Source organism: Dasypus novemcinctus, chromosome 5, assembly GCF_030445035.2.
Source record: "Dasypus novemcinctus isolate mDasNov1 chromosome 5, mDasNov1.1.hap2, whole genome shotgun sequence".
Taxonomy (NCBI): Eukaryota; Metazoa; Chordata; class Mammalia; order Cingulata; family Dasypodidae; genus Dasypus; species Dasypus novemcinctus.
Window position 1 is genome coordinate 166,920,399 of NC_080677.1, and position 19,831 is coordinate 166,940,229.

A 19,831-nucleotide genomic window follows, 5' to 3' on the forward strand; every position below is an offset into this window, starting at 1 on the left:
AGGTGGATGACCGTCCACCACAGGGCTGCAGGCTGGACATCCCTTAGAGGGGCAGGGGGTTCTGTGATCGGGTCGTGGCCATGAGGCCAGGGGGTGGTGGGCGGAGGCCTGGGGGAGGTGAGCCAGGGTCCTGCTGGGTGCACGGCCTGGGTGGGAGCATGTCCCGAGGCTGAGGATGAAGCTGGACATGCTGTCCCCATGGCAGGGGCTTGTGGAAGCTGAGGACTGGCCCCTAGAAGGGGCGGCAGGAAAGCGGGAGGCGGGACCCTGGCTGCGGCACTCCGGACTGTTGAGGGGAGCCGGCCTTGGAGCGGAGGGGGCATGCTGGAGAGCTTGGGTGGTGGCCCTGGACCCTTTCCAGCCGCGCCTGCGGGGTGGGGAGGGGTTGGCGGGTGAGGGGCGGGGCCCTGGCCTGACCTGCAGCTGGACATCCCGTGGGCGGGAGGGTGGCTTCTCAAGGTTACAGCGGTGTGTTTCCTGAAGAGAAGAGGCCATAGAACCTTTGGGGAGCCCCAGCCTTAGGGGGCCGGAGGCGGGCGCTGGAGCAGAGGAGGAGAGTGCCTCCAAGCTGGAAGGGGACAGCCAGGCAGCCTCGGGAGGCTGGAGAGGAGCCCCTGGATTTGGCCCTGATGCCGGGGGGGGGGGCAGCGGGCGGGGGGGGGGAGGTGGAAGGCCCAGGCTCCAAGCAGGTTCAGGGGTGCAGGCACGCCCCGGGCAGTGAGTGGCCTGGGGTAAGGCAAGGTCATAGAAGGTCATTACTGTTAGTTCAGTGACAGAGAAGACTTGGCAAGACAAACGGCCAAGGACACAGGAGAGCTGAGTACACGAGCGGAGGACACGAGGGCACTGAGTGCACGGAATGAGTGGAGGACATGGAATGAGCTGAAAACACAAGTGAGCCGAGCACATGGAGTGAACTGAGGACACGGAATGAGCTGAGCACATGGCGCCGCCGTGAGCAGCCACACGTGTGACCTTGGCCTCCGCTGCGCTGGGGGGTGGCAGGGATGTTGGGGCGTGTGGGGCAGAGCCCACTCGGCATGTGATGGATGGACCAGCCGGAGAGCTTAGATGACATCAGGGAGTACGTTTTCTAGAATTTCATGCTGTCATCATGGATAGTAAGAGAAACGGACTGTTTTGACTCCATGGAACTTCAGGGGTCTGGGAGCTGATGGAAACCCCAGCGCCCGGCCCAGCTGATCTGGTCACGGGTCGCCCCTGCTGGGCCACGCTGCGTTTCTCCTGCAGTGGCAGCAGGACCCCGGGCTGGGGTGCCCGCACAGCATCTCGGCACACAGTGGGTCTGTGGGGGCTATCGGGGCGTGGCCTCCTCTGCCTGCACCTTAAGTGCTTGAGGGGCGTCTCCTGGGAGCCTGAGCCCGAGCTCCGCCGGCACCCCTGTCCTGGGAAGGCCCCGGACCCCAGGACCCCGGCTCAGCGATGGCACAAGCGCTGCGCCCGTGGAGCAGAGCCAGGCGGCAGCCTGCGTTCCCGGCACGGCCCACGGCTGCCTGGCCAGGGCCGCGCCCCATGGGCCTGTGTCCTCTGGAGCCTCTGGCCCTGATGTGGGGAGGAAAGCGAGCCTGACTGGAGCTGAGGAAAACCAGATGCCCGCGTCTGCGCTGTTGGACGGGGGCGGCAGCCGCGCAGCCCCGGGCCCACGTCCTGTTTTATTTCAGACGCCACCCCTGGCCATTTCCTTTTGAAACTCATCATTTCCGAAGCAGAGCCAGCAGCAGAGGAGGGACAGCCCAGCTCGCGGGGCAGCGGAAGCGGCTCTCCTCTAAACATTTACCGCGGCCCAGCAGAATCCCGGCGGAAGCCCCGGCTGTCCCCTCCCCGGTCCCCCACAGGAAGCCATCTCTGCTAGGTCACAGGTGTCCAGTGGCCTCCTGGAGATGGCACGCTGTGGCCTGGCAACGCCCGCCGCTCCCTGGAAGCTGGGCCCGTCTCTGCGCCCTGGGGTGGAGAGCGACGGGACGGATCGCCCAGAGCAGGCTTTGCTGGCTTTGGCATGACTTTCAGCCCAGGGTTCCCAAGTGCTCGCTCACTGGAGAAATGCAGCCAGCTCTTTGGGTTCCTTTCCAGACCTTTCCAGGAGCCTCTGAGTCCCTGGTTTCAACAACTGCAAAGTCTTAGAATTGACACTTTCCCAGGAATTTGCAGACCCGGAGCAGGCAGCAGAAGGGGTAGGTGTGGCAGGGGCAGGACCCTGGCCAGGGTGGCCGCGAGCTCCCTGGTGCGCGGCTTCTGGAGAGCACGGCGGGAGGCGCGAGGCCGAGGCCACCGCCCTCCTCACGCCCTGAGGCAGGCACCTCGGCCAGGGACACAGTCACGTCCTTCCTTCCTCGTGTTTGTGACTTGAACAATCCGCACGGCTTCCTGAGGGACCCCCGCCTTCCTCTCGCGGGGCCGGCAGCCCCCCTGCCACGTGTGAGGCCGCGAGCGAGATTCCACAGGCCCTTCCACCTCGAAACCGAGCGCGCGCCTGTGCCTGTGAGTGGCCTCTCGGGAGCTGTCTCCCACGGGCAGCTGGTCCTTCCTCGTTTTGCGCTCTGCGAGCTCTCCAGCAACCCAGAGCGGGAGACGAGAGTGGGAGACGTCGGAGGCACGAAGCTGGCTGCCAGAGCCCAGGGACCCGCAGCTTCCGTTGGGACCTGGGGCTGGGCTCGGTGTATTTGTCACGCCTCCTGCTAAGTTAGCCTGAGCTGGCCGTGCTACCTGCGCCCAGGTGTGCGGGCAACTCCTCCAGCCTAGAGGCTGGGCAGCTCGCTCGCTCCATGGGATCAGCCCTGAGCAGGTGCAGCGCAGCCTTCCCTTCTCTCTGGGCGGCTGGCACCTGGCAGGGGCCGGACAGGTGGGCTCTTCCCGGTCCCACCCGCCTTGCTGCACCAGGAGCACCTGGCCTTGGGGTCTGAGCTCCCGGTTTCCCACGCCAAGATGGAGCTGTGCACGGCGCGGCGTCCTTAGGCGTGCTGGCGCCCCTCTCCCTGGCAGCTTCTGGGCCGCGTTCCGTGCAGAGGCGGCCGTCGTGGGCCTCGTGCCAGAGCTGGGCCTGCGGTCGTCCGTGCACATGCCCCGCTTGTTCTATTCTGAGCTATTGTAAAGTCTTCAGTACATATTCTAAGTACGGCTTGTCGCCATGTTCACACACACAGTAAGGCGGCTTATCTTCTCCCCGAGCAAGATGAAGCGTGGTAACCCCGAAGAGAGGCCACCCAGGACAAGACCCCAGCAGCCTGAGTGCCCCTCGAGTCCTTCCACATCTGGACGGCTGAACACTTAAAACCCAACATGTCCTGTTGTAGAACTTCCCATGCCCCTATCAGTGTGAGTACAGGAAAGAGAAATAAACAGACGCCGACCTTACCACCACATCACGGAGCCTGCTCCGCGGGTGTTCTGTTTCCCTCCTCATAAACACAGTGTCGAGGCAGTACCATGTCTCATTTGGGTCCTGTTTTTCCCTTAATGTTTTCTAAATTCAATTCTTGTTAAAAACAGTTTTTCTGTCTCTGTAATCAGTTATATGGTCATACGATAACTCACCCAACCACTGCTATTGATCATTTCCATTCCTTCTGCATTTTTTATTATAACAATGCTAAGCTTAGCCTTTTATGTGTATCCAGCTACATCTCCTGTTTTGCCTTTAAATAGAGTATCTTTATTATTGGAAACTCTAGGAAAATGTATTTTAGATATATAGGATTGAAAATAACACACACAAATTGCATCTTAGTATTTTGCCATACTGGCTCTGAGTCTGAATTTCCCAAATTTCCTGAATTTCCCAGGGCAGTTGATGGCTCAGCCCAGCCCTGGGTCCACCACTGGCCCTGCAGAGATGCGGCCCAGCCCCAGTGGCTATTACACTTCCTCGCTATGCGTGCACACCTGTGCACACCCCGTGCTGGATGTTTTCTGAGCAATGCCACTTGTCCTCTGCTGGCCCTTCTGCGCACTGTGCTGTGTCCTGCGGATGATGCGGTCAGTCGTAGCATGTGCCTCCTGCCATGTCGAAGTCCATTTTCTGTACTTGCCACAAGTACTTCCCACCCGTCCTCCGTGAATGGACGTTTAAGTAGCTGCCAGTATTTGCTAGAGCCCCCTGCGTTCTCACGAACCATGAGCGTGTTCCTGCACGCACCTGCACACACGCCCACATCCGCGTCCACACGCTGCAGATTCCCTGGGAGCTGGAGGCCTGGGCCCTCCCGTGATGACCCTGGGGTGACTCAGCCTCCTGGTAACTGCTGGTCGTTTTCAGAGCATCGTGAGGTTTGATGTCTAGGGGCCTGGAGGTGGGCAGGGACCCGTGGGGAGGCGAGGAGCCTTCGAGGCGGCCGGGCATCTAGGGGAGTGCACCCTCGGGGCAGCGGGCTTGCCGCTGGGCCTTCGCTGGACCGGAGGACGGACGGGGGCTGGGTGCTGCTGCCCCTCTGTCCTGGGGGGGCCGTCGTGGCCCCCAGCATGCATGGGTCCCCGGGTTTTATAGTACAAGGTGTTGCTTTTGATGGTGTGCGCTGATATCTGGAAATCTAGGAAATGCGGGATGCTCTCTGAAGATGGGGTTAACTTTCCAGCAGACCGTAGGTGGTCACCCGGGGATCTCCAGAGCCCCTGGGTTGGAGCTCCCAAGTGACAGATGAGAAAATCAATTCCTTGGCCAGAAGACTCTTGGCGTAGACCTGAGGGCAGCACGTCGTCAGTTGTACTGATTTATCGCCTGCGCTGCGCTGTAGTAGGGTCTGCTCGCTCTGCCTTGGAGCTAAACGGAAGGAAGGGGAAATGCACACTGATAAGCCTCGTAACTTTGAACTTTTAAATAAATGGGAACGAGGTTTCTCACTTTTTCTTCCCTGTAGTGCTTTTCTTAGAGTAAATATTGAATCCCTCATGGTAATAAGTTAAAAATTTTAAACGTGACTTGGTTTGATGTCACAAGCTTGGGAAACTCAATGAGGGAATTGCTCTTCCCCACTTGGTCCTTGGAGGAGTGCCCGCATGGCATCCTGAGCTTTGTCCTTCCATGGAAGGGCGGGTGGTTCAGGTAACTCAGCAACTGCACCTCTTAAAGGGACGTGGAGGAAACGGTGAGGATTTGGAAGGAGGGTTAAGTTCCCGGATGCTGCTCATGGGGTGGCGTTTACCGCAGCACCTGGCTACGGCTCTCCTCCCAAGGATCCATGCGGTTAGTTGCGGTCGTGGGTGCTCGTGTGTGGACGCGGGACATTCGCCTCCTCGGGGGGCGGGTGGTCGTGGAATGATCGCGTCTGGACTCGGGGACGTCCACCTCCTTGGGGGGCAGGCCCTGTGATTCCAGGCCCCAAGGCCCTGGCAGCGGCTCCTTTGGGGGATTCCTGGTTCCGCCGTAGCTCCCAGTGTTCCCTGAGGCCCGCCTCCCCATTTCTGCCACAGGGCCGAGCCTGTGGTCGTCAGGGCTCTCCAGGGAGCACAGTCGACAGGAGGGACCTGCCAGGAGTGTGAGCTTCCACAGAGCCTCGCGTGACTGTGGGACGCACAAGCCCAGGTTCACAGCAGGCCGCAAACCAGCGCTCCGGTGAAGGCCAGCGAAGGCCCTTGGTGAGCTTCCAGGACACGTGGGCTGTCCAGACGCTGGGAAATTCTCTCTGGATGTTGAAATCGCTTCTCCTTTCAAGGCCTTCAGCTGACTGGATAAAGCGTGTCTCCTTGTGGAGGGCACTCTGCCTGTGGACGTAGATGTAAGCAGCCATCTGTGCAGTAAGCCCACTGGTGACTAAAGCCATAACTGTATTAAGATGAGCCCAGGGCCTCCTGACCGAGCAGCCGGGCACTTACCTGGCTGAGTGACGCGTTGGCCTGACCATCACTCAGCCTGTGAAAGGAACGCCCTCTACGTGCTTACTGGCACTCCACACTCAGTGCCAATAGGGAGACTAGAACATTCTTGTCTGTGAGAGTCCACGGCCTGTGAAAGCCCCTAAGTGTGCTTTTTCAGGGGAGGAGTGAGAGTTCCTAGAGATCAAAAAATGCTGAAACAAATGAGCCACCTTGTATCGTGATAATTTCCATAAAGCTTGTTTTAACCTTTGATACCAAAACCATGGTAGTATCCACGTAACACAGTATCCGAAACACTGGGATGTGACAGCTGTAACCTTAGAAGGGGTGAACCAAGAATGATGGGAAGTCTTGGCTTGTGCGGTGAGGGGCGTCTGGGGCAGCTGCTGTGTGGACGTCGCCCGAGGTCTCGTGACGGTGCGTGTGTAGCTTCGGCCACAGCTTGTTCAAGGTGTTCAGAGGAAGCAGTGACCCCAGGTGGAAAACCGCGTTTGAATCAGCTGAGGAAGTGTAATTGTTTCAAATCAGTGTTTGAATGTAAAATAAGAGCAGTTTTAAAATTTCATTTATTGCATATACAGGCTTAAAAATTGAATATTAAGTTTAAAAAAAAGAAAAAGGAAAAGGAAAAAAAGCCCATGCTGCTCCAGAACCGCGTTTACTTTAATTACTGTGAAACCCTTAGTCCGTCCTTAGAGAGTTGTGCCTCTTAAACTTCTGTGACTCAGGGCAGAGACCCCAGTCGTCGTCAACGTGCTGACGCACGCACAGGTGGTGGCAGAGCCTTTGGAGCTGGTGGTGGGACCCCCCCTGCCCTAAGTCCCTCAACTTGATGCTTTTTACTGACTTTCTCATGAAACGGAAGTGGCAGTTCCTCTCGAGGCGACAGTGCACGTCGGCCTGCCCCCCAGGGCGCGCCCGTGGCGTGCGGTCCGGCACTATCCTGCTGGGCTCTGAGCTGCGCAGTCGACGCGCTTCTCCCAGAAGCCACTGCGCTGTGCTCCTCGCCCCCTGCCGCCTGTTGGGGATGGACAGAGCCGACGGGACGTCAGCTGACCTGCTCTGGGCCGAGCGGCTGGTGGTGGCGGCTGCTGCCCACCAGAGAGGCTGCGTGCCCCTGCTTCACCCCAAACCTCCACACGGAGTCCCCGGAGGACGCCGGCGTCCGCTGCCCACCCCGTGGGCTGAGGAGGGGTCCTTCAGGCCGGACTGCGCCCAGAGGCCATGCTCACCCCCCCAGCCCCCCGTAATGAGACCTTGCTTGGAAAGGGGGTCTTCGGAGGTTGAGCAGGAGGAGGGGCCCTGGGCAGCAGGATGGGGACGTGGGCACTGTGGGAAATGGTCAGCGGCCATGCAGGCGGAGGGTGCCCGGGGCTGCGGGGCACGGGCAGCGTGCAGGGCTGGAGAGCAAGCGGCTGCGGCGGGCCGGGTTGGCTCCACCCTCCTCCGAGGTGGCAACGTCCCTGTCCGCTCTGGAGGCCCGGTCTGTCCCTGCCAGCTCTCCAGCTGTCCCCGCGCTTCGGCCCCGCAGTGCTGTGGCCGCTGGGGTCAGGCGGCAGACAGGGCCCAGGGCTGGTTGTGGCCACTCAACAGCTCTCTGTCCGCAGGCCTACGACGGCTCTGACTCCAGGACGGCCCGCCTGCTGAGGGCCTGCGGGAGACAGCGCCCGCCCGTTGCCCTCACCTCCTTGGGGAGCACCCTCTTCGTGCGGTTCTGGGCCGGGGCACCTGGGCACAGCAGGGGCTTCCATGCCCGCTTCAGCCAAGGCAAGTACTGGTGGTCCCCTGGCTGGTCCCCGCTCTCTGCCCCCATAGACGATGAGGATCAGCCCGCGGCCGCAGGCCTGTGGTTACCACGGAGCTGACCTTCCAGGGTTCGCCTCAGCCAGCACAGAGGCTGCCAGCGCCCACGCCTGCACGTCTCGGTTCTTGGGCTCATGCAGAGCGCTGTACACTGCAGAGGCGGCGGCCCCATCCCCTCCCCAGCCTTCACTGGGGCTGCCCCCGGGGACGGCCGCTGCAGGCCCGGGCTCCCAGTCTCTGACGCGCACAGCACCGTTTCCCTGCCAGGCCTTATCAGCCATCGCTGTCACCCAGGTGTTCAGAGCGGCCCCTGCCCTGTCAGGGACAGAGACCAGAGCGGGCGGCTGTGGCGCGGGTCGTGGTGCTGCCTGTGCAGTCGGCCCCCTCGTTCACGTTCGTCCAGGCTTGTTAGTCACACGGTCTGTCCAGAGGAACAGGCGCTTGCCAGCGTCCTGCCCCATGGGGGACCCAGAGCAGCCCTGGGGGCGGCCAGAGCAGCCCTGTGGGGGAGTCCCCAGAGCAGCCCTGTGGGGGATTCCCCAGAGCAGCCCTGTGTGTGTGTGTCCCCGGAGCAGCCCTGTGGGGGGTTCCCCAGAGCAGCCCTGTGTGTGGGGGTCCCCGGAGCAGCCCTGTGGGGGGGTCCCCAGAGCAGCCCTGTGGGGGGGCCCAGAGCAGCACTGTGGGGGGGTCCCCAGAGCAGCCCTGTGGGGGGGTCCCCAGAGCAGCCCTGTGGGGGGGTCCCCAGAGCAGCCCTGTGGGGTGGCCCAGAGCAGCCCTGTGGGGTGGCCCAGAGCAGCTGGTAGGTCCCGTTGACGGGTGGGAAGAGCACGTGAGTCTTGGCTGGAGCTCTGTTTGACTGTTGAGGCGGCTCACAGCCTCTTAGCCTGCTGCTGTTTGCCACCGCCCTGTTTCCTGTGATTTAAAGATGTTATAATTTAAAGTAGGCCCCCATTTTCCCACGGTTTATGTCAGCCTTCTTTGGCAGAGAACGTTCTTGGCATTCACTGCAGAAATGAGGAAAAGGCCGTGCTCTCCCCCACGGTGCCCAGCCCCTCGCGGCTCGGCACAGCTGGGGGAAGGCACGGCTGACCTGCCCTGTCTGTCCACAGCCTGCGGGGGCCTGCTCCTCACCAGCTCGTCCGACACCCTGTCCTCGCCGCTGTACCCTGCCAAGTACCCATACAACCAGAACTGCAGCTGGACCCTGCAGGCTCAGCCCCCGTGTAAGTGGCGGGCTGGGCCAGGGACCGCGGGAGGCCCGCGAGGCGCACCCCCCCCCACCGCGGCAATCTCAAGGCCCATGCAGGACACGCACCCCCTGCCCTGAAGGTTCTGCGTAACTGAAAACCCGCTGCCTCTTTTCAAGTGTCACAGTCAGGGGGAAACAGCACCTAACCTTGCTGTGCTGGGAGGGCAGCAAAAGTGACCGCTACATGTGCAGCAGGAAGGCTGCCTTGAGGGGAGGTGCCCACAGCAGCCGCTGAATGCCAAAGTGCAGAGTAAGCCCGGGGCCTGGAGGGGGATAGGGCACCCGGGTGAGGGGCAGCGCCTTAGCGTCCAGGTGAGGGGCAGCGCCTTAGCGCCAGGTGAGAGGCCCAGGTGGGGCAGCGCTGTGAGAAACGGTGAGCCTGCAGTGCTGGTGTTGAGCATCGCGGCTCGTGGAGAGGACACCATGGAGTGTGCTGGCCTCCTCTGTTTTTTTTTTTTTTTTTTTTTTTAATTATTTTTTTTTATTTTTTATTTTTTATATTTATTTATTATTATTATTTTTTAATTACATTAAAAAATATATATGAGGTCCCATTCAACCCCACCGCCCCTGCCCCCCACTCCCCCCACAGCAACACTCTCTCCCATCATCGTGATACATCCATTGTGCCTGGTAAGTTCATCTCTGAGCATCACTGCACCCCATAGTCAATGGTCCACATCATAGCCCAGACTCTCTCACGTTCCATCCAGTGGGCCCTGGGGGGATCTACAGTGTCCCGTAATTGTCCGTGAAGCACTATCCAGGACAACTCCACGTCCCGAAAATGCCTCCACATCTCATCTCTTCCTCCCGTTCCCCACACCCAGCAGCCCCCATGGCTACTGTTCCCACACCCATTTCACATTTCCTCTGTGGACATTGGATTGGTTGTGTCCATTGCACACCTATGTCAAGTGAGGGCTTAGATTCCACATGGGTACTGGATGCACTCTTCCCGCTTCTAGTTGTAGACACTCTAGGCTCCATGTTGTGGTGGTTGACCTTCTTCAACTCCATGTTAGCTGAGTGGAGTAAGTCCAATAAGTCAAAGTGTAGGAGCTGAAGTCTGTTGAGGCTCTGGGCCTGGGTGTCATATTATCAGTCCAGAGATTCAGATCCCCTACATATATCTTAAACTCAGCACCAACTACAATTCCAATAAAGTAGCATGCAAGTCTTGTGAAAAGAGATCCCCTCTGAGTCCATTTCCATCACGCAGAAACACCAGCTCCAAAGAAGGGCCATCTGTCATGGCAGTGAACCCCTTCTGCCATGACCATAGAACCCGTGGGTCTCTTTATCCCTCAAAAAAACCAATACCTGGGGTTGTATCTACCTTATCTGTCTCTTAGACTCTGTTCAGTTGTACATAGGGGTATTCCTTCTGACAACCTCCAGACTCTTTTTTAGAGACTCACAGCCTTATAATCTCATTTCTCCTTTCCATTTCCCCCTTACATTAGGTCAAACCGCTTCCCGAAGTCATGTTATTATATGTAGACAGGTATATTCTGCTGTTGCGCATTGAATCTTTAATTCAAGGTCATTTTCTAGTTGTTTCTTCAGCTGGTATGTGGTAGTGATCCCTCGGTGCCAGGGAGGCTCATCCCCGGGTGTCGTGTCCCACGCTGGGGGGAATGCATCACATCTACACGCTGAGTTTGGCTGTGAGAGTGGCCACATTTGAGTAACATGAAGGCTGTCAGGAGGAAACCCCCAGGCACAATGCTACTCTAGGCCTTGTTCTTATTGCAGGTGCATAGGCTCAAAAGTGTAGCCATTAGTATCAAGAGCCCACTGTTGGGCCCTCCTTCCTTCCTGGTTCTTGCCGTTGCACCTGGAGGATTGCCGCTGCTCTCCCAGGGCCCACAACAGTGACCCCCCGGCCAGGAGCCCAGTACCCCCCCAGCTGTTGTTTTTAATTGTTTCCACTATGAGTATATATAGACATTACCATATACCCTGGGCATATGCCCTGTATAACTCCCTGTCAACCATATATATCCTGTCAATAACATCCCATATCAGTATTCCTCCGCTGCCATTGTTGAACCACTCTGTGATCCAAAACTTCCCGTAAAGTGAATCCCAACATAATGTCAGCTTCAGAAGAGTCTTAGATCACCAAAATTCATATATACAATATACAGTATTTCCCCAGATCCACCATAAAACCTTTTCCCTTCCACAGCAATAATCTTTTAACTTATTCATATCATATTTCCTGAAACTGATGTACAGATTCCGAAACTATAGTTTTCAAACAAGGTAACATTTGTGCTTACTATGTGGTCCATACTTTAGGTTGTACAGTTTTCTAAATTTTTTAGTTATCCTATGTTTTGTCTTATGGTTTTCATTATTAGTCTGTCGTCCCCTATATGTTTTTGGTGTAATATTAGCTGTTTTATATTCATCCTCGTGTACTCTCACATAACTCCTCTTTTGCCCCCTTATTTACCTTTGTTCTATCCATTGCACGTCCATTTTCCCCTCCCCTTAGGGCCCACAACGCCTGCCAATCTAATGCCCTGGGAGCCGTCCTTTCTCACGAGAGATACAGTTCTCTCTATTCGACGGCATTAGTCTTCCCCAGGATATGGGTCCACCCCACCCAATGGTAGAACCCACCTTGGCAAAATGAGCCTTCAGCTATTCCCTCCGGAGTCCGTCCCGCATCAGACCATACCCCCTGAGCGTCCTAACCAGGTGACCCTCCTATTTATACTTTGATACGTTTTACTCAACATTTAGTTCTCAACGAACTTCTGGCACTCTCCCATGTTTGTATGTTGCCCCTCCCTCCCACCTATTTCTTGGACCATATTACCCCTCTTCCCATCCCCAGCCCCCCTCAAACCCAGAAAACCCCACCCGAAGGTAACCCCTTGCCCCCATTTTGTCCCTTCTTTGTGCTCATACTTACCCCCAGCTCATCACAGATTCCACCCCTACAGACATTAACTCACATCCTTCCTCCACCCCCCGATTTCCAGTAAGCCACTTTTCCAGACTCTAGCTCTCTGAGGCAGTTAACTTATTTCATATCATTGAGGGCCTCCTCTGTTTTGAATCCTGTGGTTTTTCCTGCTCAGTGGTCTACGGCCACTGTCCCCATTTTGCAGGCAGGACAATGCAAAGATGGCCCAGGCCGCCGCCCAGGGCTGCAGAGGGGCGATTCTGCTCAGGGCCGCCTCCTCGGAGGTTCTCAGGGGTGCTGCTTCCAGGAGGTCTGGGAAGGGAAGGCCCTGGAGCTGTTCTATCAGCCCCTTCTTCCGTCCACCAAGAGGGCAGCTTGGCCTAACCATCCCCCAGCATCTCCTCGAGAACAGCTGATAGTGCCTTTGTGTTTGGGCAAAGAAGGGAGCTGGGCTGGGGCCCCAGTGAGCGTCCTCTCAGGGCCACAGCACCTCGGGTGAAGGATACCCCCGCTCAGAGCCTGGAAAGAGCCGGGGGACAGATCAGGGGCTGCTCTCTGAGCTGGGGGAGGACTGCCCTGTGCTGGGCCAGGAAGCCTGAGCCTCCTTGACCATGGCTCTGAAGCTCCAGGGCCCCTGCTCGGGCCTCAGGGCAACGGGGTGGGTGGGGCGAGCTCCCAGGAGGGAGGGGGCTCCTGACGAGGATGTGCAGAATCAGAACTTAAGGGAAGCATGCAGATAGCGCGCAGGGAGGGCCCGGAGGCCGGCGTGGAGGCTGGCGCGGTGGTCGCAGGCGAGGCCGCGGCCCTCTCTGGCGCACCTCCTTCCTCTTGGCGGCTGCGTCGCGGAAGTGCGCACCATCTTCCCTCCCGGGCCCTCACACCCTGTCTCCCTGCAGTCAGCCACATCACCGTCTCCTTCAGCCACTTTGACCTGGAGAGCAGCCCCGCGTGTTCCCACGACTACCTGGAGGTTCTGGACGGCAGCTCCGAGGACGCGCCCCTCCGAGGTATGCGGCCAGTGGTGGCCGCAGCGTCTGCAGGCCTTACTCAGTGACTGCGCATTTACACGCTGTCCTTGAGGGCCAGAATGTTTCCGCTAAGTAGGAGGGCGGCTTTGCCAGGAAGGTGCCTGGAGGGAGGATGGCAGGGGCAGGGGTTGAACTGTTCACACCCTAGGCCGGGAGGCTGACATGTTGAACGGGGACTGAAGAGCTCCACTGCGTCTGGTAGCAGGGATGTGTGGCCGTTCCAGTGCTGGACGGTGTCCATCGCAACTTCCTTTCAATATTTGGCCCGCCTTCTCACATTCAAACGGGGTGGATTGCTTCCAGCTTTGTCCTCCATGGGAGCCAATGGGGCCTCCTGTTCTGTTTGTAAGGCATCCGGTAAAGTCCAAGATCCCCGTTGTTTAGCTTCTGGAATTTCCTCCAGAAATAACACCAGTGGAGTGACACTTTCTCTAGGAGCTTAAATGTTTTTGAGCTTTACCACGTAAGCACGCCATCCTCCACTCAATACCAGCTTCGCAGACAAGGGGCTTTGTTCTGGCCAAGGCCCTGAACCCGGAGCTCAGAGCCCAGAGCTGGAGCCCAGAGATGAGAGCCCAGAGCCGAGAGCTGGAGCTGGAGCTGGAGCTGGAGCTGGAGCCCAGAGCCCAGAGCCAGAGCCCAGAACCCAGAGCCTAGAGCTGGAGCCCAGAGCCTAGAGCTGGAGTCCAGAGCCCAGAGCCCGGAGCCTGGAGCTAGAGCTGGAGCCCAGAGCCTGGAGCTAGAGCTGGAGCCCAGAGCCCGGAGCCTGGAGCCTGGGACTCAGAGCTGGAGCCCAGAGCCTGGAGCCTGGAGCCCGGAGCCCAGAGCTGGAGCCCAGAACCAAGAGCCCGGAGCCTGGGGCCTGGGCCCAGAGCCTGGAGTTGGAACCCAGAGCCCAGAGCCTGGAACCTAGAGTGTAGAGCCCAGTGCCCAGGGCCCAGAGCCCAGAGCCCAGAGCCCAGAACCTGGAGCTAGAGCTGGAGCCCAGAGCCCAGAGCTGGAGACCAGAACCCAGAGCCTGGAGCTGGAACCCAGAGCCCAAAGCCTGGATCCTAGAGTGTAGAGCCCAGAGCCCAGTGCCCAGAGCCCAGAGCTGGAGCCCAGAGCCCAGAACCTGGAGCTGGAGCCCAGAACCCAGAGCCTGGAACCTGGAGTATAGGGCCCAGAGTCCAGGTCCCAGGGCGCAGGGCCTGGAGCTGTGCTTAGGGGGCCTTGGCAGTCTAGAACATTCTGTGCTCTAGAACAACTCTCCTGGCCTGCCCGAGACCCTGGTCAGCGCGTCCGACCAGCACAAGGGCACTTCCTTAGTGAGCTGGCCCGGGACTCTGCCTGGTGCCGAGTGCTGTGCAAAGCCTCTGTAGGCGGTCACTCAGCTGATCTGCACACCTCAGTGCCGTAGGTGTCACTGTCAATATCTGCCTATGTCAAATGGGGAAACCAAGCCACGGGGCACTTAAGTACCTGGCCACTGGCTGCACCACACTCAAGGTACAGCCAGGTTTGAGCTGGGGTCTGGCTTGCATTGCACGCCCCGCCATGGGTGGTCCCCAAGGTCGACGCCTTTTGCAGGCCCCACGTGCGGGTTCCAGCCACTTTAGCTCAGATCCCCATGCTCCGTGGTCCCCGTGTTCCATGGACCTTGTGCTCCATGGTCTCTGTGCTCCATGGTCCCCACGCTCCGTGGTCCCCACGCTCCATGGTCCCTGTGCTCCATGGTCCTCACGCTCCTTGGTCCCCGTGCTCCGTGTTCCGCATGCTCCGTGGTCCCCGTGTTCCGTGGACCTTGTGCTCCATGGTCCCCACGCTCCGTGGTCCCCACGCTCCATGGTCCCTGTGCTCCATGGTCCCCACGCTTCTTGGTCCCCGTGCTCCGTGTTCCGCATGCTCCGTGGTCCCCGTGTTCCGTGGACCTTGTGTTCCATGGTCTCTGTGCTCCATGGTCCCCACACTCCGTGGTCCCCACGCTCCATGGTCCCCGTGCTCCATGGTCCCCACGCTCCTTGGTCCCCGTGCTCCGTGTTCCGCATGCTCCGTGGTCCCCGTGTTCCGTGGACCTTGTGTTCCATGGTCTCTGTGCTCCATGGTCCCCACACTCCGTGGTCCCCACGCTCCTTGGTCCCTGTGTTCTGTGGTCCCCGTGCTCCGTGTTCCGCATGCTCCGTGGTCCCCGTGCTCCATGGTCCCCATGCTCCGTGGTCCCTGTGTTCTGTGGTCCCCGTGCTCCGTGGTCCCCATGCTCTGTGGTCTCTGTGGTCCCCGTGCTCCATGGTCCTCACGCTTCGTGGTCTCTGTAGTCCCCGTGCTCCGTGGTCCTCTGCACAGGCCCCCGTGTGGGTCTGACCACCTTGGCCGGGGTCCCTGTGCTCCGTCACCCTCAGAAGCCGTCCCTCCCTCGCTTACTTTTTGCCCTCAGCCCTTCCCCTGCACCGACCTGGAACTCCAGGGCTGCCCCCACAGCGGCCTCTCGGGTGAGCCCCCAGGTGGCCTGCGCCGCCTCATTCACGCCTGTTGTGTCTCTGTCACACAGGCCGATTCTGTGGCCCCTCCATGCCGCCGCCCCTCACGTCGTTCAGCCACGCCCTGACACTGCGCTTCGTCTCTGACTCCAGCAGGAACTTGGAAGGCTTCCACGCCACCTACACTGCCTCGTCCTCAGGTAGGAGGTCTGCAGAAGGCCCCGATGGCAGGCTCGTGCCCTGGGCCCGCGTGGCCCGCCTGCCCGTCTCCCAATTAGCTGGCTCGCTGGTGTGGCCCTGAGCCTGAAGCCTCGTGGCATGGGCTTGAGACGAGCGCCGGCCAGGCCCGGGACGCCCCCTGGGGTCCGGCCTGCGCAGCTCACCAAGGCCCCTCCGGGCCGTGCTCCCCAGGCTCAGGCGGGCGGCGTCCTCCCTGGTGGCAGGACAGAGGGCAGCCCCTGCTGCCTTCCGGGGCCCCTGGCCGCTTGGGTGTGCATTCCAGGGTGCCTGGCGCACTCCGCCTCTGTGCGGGTGGAGACCCTGCACTGCAGGACGAGAGCCCAGAAGCGGAAGGGCCGAGAGCCCCCGCCAGGGGCCGGCCGCCCCACAGGCGCCTTGAGCGCCACGCTCAGGAGCCGCCTCCCCTCTCTCCTCCAGCTTGTGGCGGGAGCTTCCTCATGGCCGCGGGCGTCTTCGACAGCCCTGGCTACCCGGAGGTTTACCCCCCCAACGCCGACTGTATCTGGAACATCCTCGGCTCCCCTGGCAACCAGCTGCAGCTGTCTTTTGTGTGAGTCTTCCCCGCGCCGCGCTCCCCACGCGCGTCCAGCCAGTGCAGGAGGCCCCTGCGGGTCCCGTTTTAGGCGCAGGTCGCATTAACGTTCTGTGGAGGACGGTTCCCATGTCTGCTCTGCGCCACCAGAACTGCGCGTGAGTCCTTCACCTGGGGAGTAACCTGTGGAAGCAGCTCCATCCTTCCTTGGAATCAGGGGTATTCGGGTTCTTCTAGGGACTCGCTGATCCCCCGCCTCGGTGGTCTCTCCAGGCTCTTCTTTACTGGGCACCCCCCTCTGCCCTCCTCGGACGCCTTCCCTTCTACTTCCACCAAGATGGCTTTGGATGCCTTTTGGAATTCAGTGGCTGATTTGTAAAATCCTTTTCGTGCCCCTTATTCCACTGTAAACGTTTTGAAGTGGACTGGACGTGGAGTGGACAAAAGGCCTGCCACGTTCTGTGTGGTCTTAGACCAGTTTAAGTGGCAGTCGTGGAACTTCCTAGAAGTAGAGAGTGAAAAGCATGTGGCATCCGTCAACACAGCAGCATCTGTGCCGGGCCACGCGGGTGATGGATGCTGAACAGATGTTGTCGTGAGGCTTTGGCGTTAACTCGCCGTCTTACTCCATAACCGTTTCCTGTGCCGTGTGCGCCGTCGGGCTGCAGCTGGTGTTGCTGCCTGCTGGAGGGTGCAGGAGTGGTGCAGGGCGCTGGGGGTGGGCGTGTGGGGAGGGCGCTGTGGGAGGGCCCTGGGGGAGGGTGCTGGGGGGAGGGCGCCAGGGGGAGGGCCCTGGGGGAGGGCACGTGGGGGCAGGCACCAGGGGAGGGCGCTGGCCTTTTGCCACGAGTCTGGCCTCTCAGGCCTTCTTGCGTCCAGAGGCCTGCCCAGCTGGCTGGCCAGTGTGGACGACTTGCCCGGTCTCTGTTGGTCCCCCCACCAGAGGGGCCGGCGCAGGCTCCAGCAAAGGTGCCCTCGGGTGCCTGGGCTCTGCAGGCCACGCGGCGAGACTGCCTGGGAGGGCAGGCATGCTGGGCTCGTCTCTACTGGCAGACAAGGAGTTCCTGCGTCCCTGTGACCTGCTGTGTATGTGTCCTCTGCTAGGCCCCTACTGCATGCTCAGTGTGTAGCAGGCGTGTGCTGTCACCACACTAGGTGCTTTGTATGTGACAAATGATGCGCGGGTTGGTCCCTATGGTAAGGCCCGAGGCCACGGCGCTGTCCAGGCCTCACAGCCACCCACAGAAGGCCCCTCCTGGTCCCCCACATCCCACACGGGCTGCGGGACCTTCTGGGCGGGTACCCAGGTGCCCAAAGCAGACCAGCCCTGTTCCGGACCTCTCCTGGGCCAGCTTCAGGCGTGGCCCACCCTGTCCCGTGTAGATGCAGCGCTCAACACTGGCGTCCCTTACCTCACCCCCCGCCCCTTCCAGAGTGTCCTCTGTGCCGGTCACAGCTCCGCCCAGTGGGCAGCCCCGGCTGTCCCTCTAGGAGATGGAGAGAAATGAGGAAAGCAGGGCTTGTGCCCCTACTGTTTAATGTACTCTAAGCCCTAATTCCATAGAGAAAAATCTTAAAAGACTCAGCTGTTTTCTTTCTCATCCATAAGAAGTTAATTTTCGGTTACTGGCATGAGTTTTATGTTAAAAAAAATAATTTTGAAGAAGGCAAGATGCTGATGAGAGGACTGGGAGCCGCCTCTGCTCTGCCTGAACCACCGCCAGGTGATGCCTGGAGATGCCGAGGCATGCCTGGGTGTGGGGCGCCGAGAGGCACGGCGGTCACGTCGTGTTGGAAACTGGGCTTTGGGTGATGGCCGCCCCGGGAGATGGGATCTGGAGAAACTTGGGCTTACAGCTGCATCTGCAGTGCAGATGAGCAGGAAGTAACCAACCCCCAGAGGAGTTTAAAGGCGTCAAGAGAAAATGTATTTTCTGATTGCAGAGGCTTTTGGAAGGTGACTGGTCTTGGTTCAAGAATCAGAATGAGATCACAAGTACCAGCAGTCATGGTGTTCTTGTTTCACATCATATTTTGGCAGAGTTTCATCCAAGTATTTGGATAGATGATAGATTTGCCTATAAGATGGCCAAAAACAAGCACAGTAAACTTAAAAAGCCCTTGTGGGTATTTTCCTACCCGTTTCTAATAAAATGTCTTTCCACTTGGCCCTGGATTTTGTCAATCTGTACTTAGAAAAGACCTACACTCCGATCAGTCTCAGATTGCCACACGGGGCAGCCCACAGGCAGGAGGTGATTGTCCCACCATCTGGGAGGCCACAGGTCCCAAGTCAGGCTCGCGACAGGCCGTGCTTCTGGATGCCAGCGCGCTGCAGCCTGGGGGCTCCTGGGCTCACGTCTCTGTTCCACCAGGTGCTTCTCCTTCTGGCTTCTCTGTCTCCTGCTCCATTGCTGTGTCCAGTTTCCTTTGCTCACAAGGACTGAGGCTGTGTGGAAGAAGGTCTAGCCTGATCCACTGTGGCTCCATCTCAGTGGTACCTCTGAAGGTCCTGCTCATGAGTGGGTTCACACCTCAGCCAGTGTTCATACCTCAACCAGGATTCACACCTTAGCAGGAGTCAGTCCTCAAAGGTCCTGCTCACGAATATGTTCACACCTCAGCTAGGTTCACACTTCAACCAGGGTTCACACCTTACCCAGGATCCACATCCTCAAAGACCTTGGTCACAAATGGATTCACACCTCACCCAGGTCTCACACCTCAGCCAGGAGACTATCCTCAAAGGTCCTGCTCATGAGTGGATTCACACCTCAACCAGGGTTCACACCTTAACCAGGGTCCACATCCTCAAAGATCATGGTCACAAATGGGTTCACACCTGAGCCAGGGTTCACACCTCAGCCAGGGTTCATACCTCAGAGGAGTCAGTCCTCAAAGGTCCTGCTCATGAGTGGGTTCACACCTCAGCCAGGGTTCCACCTTAATCAGGGTCCACATCCTCAAAGACCTTGGTCACAAATGGGTTCACACCTCAGTCAGGTTCACACCTCAGCAGGAGTCAGTCCTCAAAGGTCCTGCTCATGAGTGGGTTCTCACCTTAATGAGGGTTCACACCTTAACCAGGGTCCACATCCTCATAAACCCTGGTCACAAATGGGTTCACACCTCAGGCAGGGTTCACACCTCAACCAGGGTTCACACCTCAGCAGGAGTCAGTCCTCAAAGGTCCTTCTCATGAAGGGGTCCACTTCCACAGGACAGGGGGTCAACACTTGAGCGTTGCTTTTTGGGGGATACATGTCAATCCCCAACAGTGACCTTCTGGACCATTGGACCAAACTAACAAGCAAGTTGTTTGCTTGGATCTTGCTAATTTTCACATTCTGATTCAGTCAGCCTGTGGGGCTCTACACAGCAAGAATTTCCTCCAATAACCTCTGATAAAAGAATAGTACATACTCTCTCCTCTGCTCCTTTGTTACTAATTTTTTCTTTAAAAATAAATTTTAAGTAAAATTTTAAACATGTAGAATGTTACACAGTGGCAAAAGTCCCGTCTGCGTTCCTCTGCCTTGGCACAGAGATAATGCACGCCCTGAACTTTGTGTGCTTTTCCATGCATGTTTTTTCACTTTTACTCGACATGTATCTGTGGACTCTGTGTAGCCTTGCTTGCTGTTTTATTAAAAATGGTACCATGCCTATTGGTTGAACTGAAATTACATTGAATTTATGTAGTGATTTTGGAAAAAATTGTTGCCTTTAATGATATTGAATCGTCAAACCCTTGAACATGAGAAATCTATT

General features: G+C 58.4%; 1 protein-coding gene across 1 annotated transcript in view; it reads left to right on the top strand.

The window, feature by feature from the left end:
- Nucleotides 1–19,831, top strand: part of CUBN (cubilin) — a 242,374-nt gene that overhangs the window by 123,867 nt on the left and 98,676 nt on the right. The window contains exons 32-36 of the mRNA XM_058297911.1: nucleotides 7,437–7,596; nucleotides 8,742–8,855; nucleotides 12,701–12,811; nucleotides 15,360–15,488; nucleotides 15,946–16,078. Coding sequence (XP_058153894.1) covers nucleotides 7,437–7,596; nucleotides 8,742–8,855; nucleotides 12,701–12,811; nucleotides 15,360–15,488; nucleotides 15,946–16,078 — 647 coding nt within the window. The remainder of the gene's footprint in view (nucleotides 1–7,436; nucleotides 7,597–8,741; nucleotides 8,856–12,700; nucleotides 12,812–15,359; nucleotides 15,489–15,945; nucleotides 16,079–19,831) is intronic.